The 2,891-nt window shown below is 51.7% G+C and overlaps 1 protein-coding gene across 1 annotated transcript; it reads left to right on the forward strand.

The window, feature by feature from the left end:
• Nucleotides 1–504, forward strand: LOC113202588 (uncharacterized). Its single transcript, XM_026416887.2, has 2 exons — nt 1–129; nt 211–504. The coding sequence occupies exons 1-2, from the start codon at nt 79–81 to the stop codon at nt 475–477; spliced, it is 318 nt and encodes a 105-aa protein (XP_026272672.1). The 5' UTR covers nt 1–78; the 3' UTR covers nt 478–504.
• Nucleotides 505–2,891: the final 2,387 nt, after the last annotated feature.

The following is a 2,891-nucleotide window of genomic DNA, read 5'->3' on the forward strand; positions in this document are numbered from 1 at the left end:
CGCCTTTTGCGCAGCAGCAGCGTATACAAAAGAGGACCTTCCGCGGCACCAGAGACATGTCGAAGCTCAACCATCACCATGGCAAGCAAATACACTCTGACCCTCCTCTGCGTGGTCGTGTTGGCGTTGGTACGGAGTGTTTAACTGTCGAGTACTTGAAACATCTTGCTTCATCTGGCTGCCAAACGTAACTTGGGTGTTTTTTCACAGGCGTCCTTTGCAGCTGCTGATCCTAGGCCGTTCAATCTTGTCAAGAGCGCAAAGAAGCTCTTCAAAAAGGCCAAGGACTTTGTGAGCCCGACTATCAACTGCCTCAAGAAAGCCGGAGTTCCCGACGCTCTCCTAGGCTACCTTAAAGAATGCGGCCAAACGAGATACTATGGCAATACAGCCATGATGAGCTGCGCAATGACCACCTACGCACCTCCTGATGTCAAGGCATTGGTTAAGACCAGTGGTCAATGTTTCACGAAATAAATAGAATGTCATTTTGACTAAGCTGAACATACTATTTCTGATGATAACGACGGGGTCTCCCCCTCAGTTTTTTTTTCCAGTTTTTAAAACGGTTTTATTGAAGTCGAGTTGAGTTACATTTGGATTTTACATAGGTATGCTGTTCCCCGTAGGCCTTACAGTATTTGCTTATATTAGATAACGGGTGAAAAAGTAAGTGGTTGAGTGTTGATGAAGTGTCGGTGTTAGGGTTCGTGTTTTGATTTTGGGGTCCTCAAGCTTACCAAGGCCCCCTCGTCGTCTCTAGAGAGACACCTGAAAGGTAGGAATTTGCGCCACAGAACCCCTGTATGTAGGCAACTGTCAGTGCACCCCCCCCCCTCCCCTGTCAACCGGACCTGAATCCGCCCCTGTCATAGCGTGGGAGTTGAGTCAATGCCCACTAATAATGACAGATATGAACCGCCAAAAATGAGAAAATACCGGATCCTTTAGCCCCGTTCTTTCTCCCGGTTGTACTACATCGTATGCAGGGATGCGAGCCGGCTTGGCTAGTGGCCCTTGGCGACTAGTCGAAGCCGATCTGAGTGCAGCAGTGGCGTGGAAAAGGGGGGGGGGGGGCTTTTGGTAGAGATAGTTTTGGGGACTTGTCTAAAAAGAAATCCCAGTTATTCATGACAGGAAAGGCAGGCAGTGTCGAACAGTTTTGTTGTCCCCCTTCACGTTACAGGCCACTGTGCTCTCTCTATCCGATGGAACTTTGCTGAGGAAATAATCCGCCCGTGTTTTACCAGGTTCTCGAGGGGCAGTGAGGGGAGCCATGGCCGTTCGATCATTTCCAGACTCGCCGCCCCGATCGTGTGGCCCCGCCTCATATCACGTGGCGTAATCGGTGTAGTAAACTATTGCGGCCCGTGATAGTAATTGGTTGCCGTGCAGTGGGCAGTGGGGGGGGGGGGGGGAGGAGGACTACTGGTCGTAGTGATCGTAGTAGTCGGGCGTGATGGGTGTCTTATCAGGGTTATCAGGAACGGCGCATGAGAGTCGCATCGAACTGTGAACCCGCGCCGAGTGAGGCCCGCGTACTGGCCGTCCCGTCCATAACGGCTAACAGCGGACAGCAAAACCATAGCGGAACGGTGGAAACGGTGGTTCTATTGACGCAGGAGTGATGACACACCATGCAGGCAGGGAGGGCGGTTTTTGACCGACTGTGCCAGAAGTGCCTGGTAGGTAGGCAACCCAACCGGCGGACAGAGCGATCGCTCGATCGAGGGGTCACCCCACCCCTACCTGGCCGTTCTGAGGAGGGGGGGGGGCTACATTTTTTTGAACGACATACACTTTACACGACCGCTGCCGAATGCAAAATATTAATACCCAATTGGGTAACAGGAGTTGTAACACTGTAAAACCCCATTCCATTTGCTACCCTCTCGCATCACCTTTGTCAAATTTACGAAAGGACTCCAGCCAGTCGTTTCACGCTGTCCACCACCGGTCTTTCCTCGTAGCTTACTCTGAACTGTATCTGCCTGTCTCGGTAATAGAGATCCTAAAGCGCAACATATTCTCTTAACCATGTCAGCACTCCGTTTCATGAATACGGCAAGAGGAAATGCGGACGGTTGGGGCAGATGACGGATGAGACCTGCAATGAATGAGCAACGCGTTTTGTGGGCTTTTTAGATTGGACACAAAATGCACATTTTATGCAGCTCTGCTGCCTGGGCCCTTACGCCCCTGTCAGTTCAGCGGGTCAGCAGCCCGTCAGCAGGAGGACAGTCCAGCACTCCAGAGGTCGGCCAATAATTGATTCGTGCTGTTCACCGATTTTCCTCCTAGCTTCCGCCGTCTGTCGCTCAACCGAGTCGGAGCCGATCGTGACGTTTGGAGGGAGGAAGTTCGACCTCGACCGGGGTAGTTCATTTGGTCAGAAGGGTGGAGGAGAGCGGAGCTGGGCTGAGCAGTTGCTGGGCACAGTGACGAGACTTATGACACGCCTAGCTGGAACGCAGGGGATGGGCCGACTGAGGCCTGACTGCGTGACCCGAGTTACGGGTGGCTCCAGTTCGCTATGAACAAGCAGTCGTCATAACCCTTTTTGAAGTTGAAGTTGAAGAAGAAGTCGCCTCCGCCTCTGCGCCACCGCGCACACGAGCTCTGAGCTGAGCAAAGGGAATGATCGCAAGGTCTGCGATCATGTTTTGCTAGAAGCGCCGGCTCCGAGAGCTGAATATCTCCTGCATTAGGTGTACAAATCTCGTGAATTGATTTTGAATTGGCTTGAATTGAAATTGGACTGAATAAGGCATTACGCTAATGCTGAAATCCGGAAGGATGCGGGGAAGAAGAAAACGGAAGTCCCCATCATGCTATAGCATAGTTGATTTCCCGTTTTATTTTTCCCCTTGTCCTTCTTCTTTTCACCCCAT

This window comes from Frankliniella occidentalis, unplaced genomic scaffold (assembly GCF_000697945.3).
Source record: "Frankliniella occidentalis isolate FOCC.00 unplaced genomic scaffold, Focc_3.1 Scaffold56, whole genome shotgun sequence".
NCBI lineage: Eukaryota > Metazoa > Arthropoda > Insecta > Thysanoptera > Thripidae > Frankliniella > Frankliniella occidentalis.

Excerpts from the sequence above, each read along its gene's own strand:
- LOC113202588 (XM_026416887.2), top strand. The coding sequence starts at position 79 with ATGGCAAGCAAATACACTCTGACCCTCCTCTGCGTGGTCGTGTTGGCG. Across the intron at positions 130-210 it reads GCGTGGTCGTGTTGGCGTTG|GCGTCCTTTGCAGCTGCTGA; the intron begins GTACGGAGTGTT and ends GTTTTTTCACAG.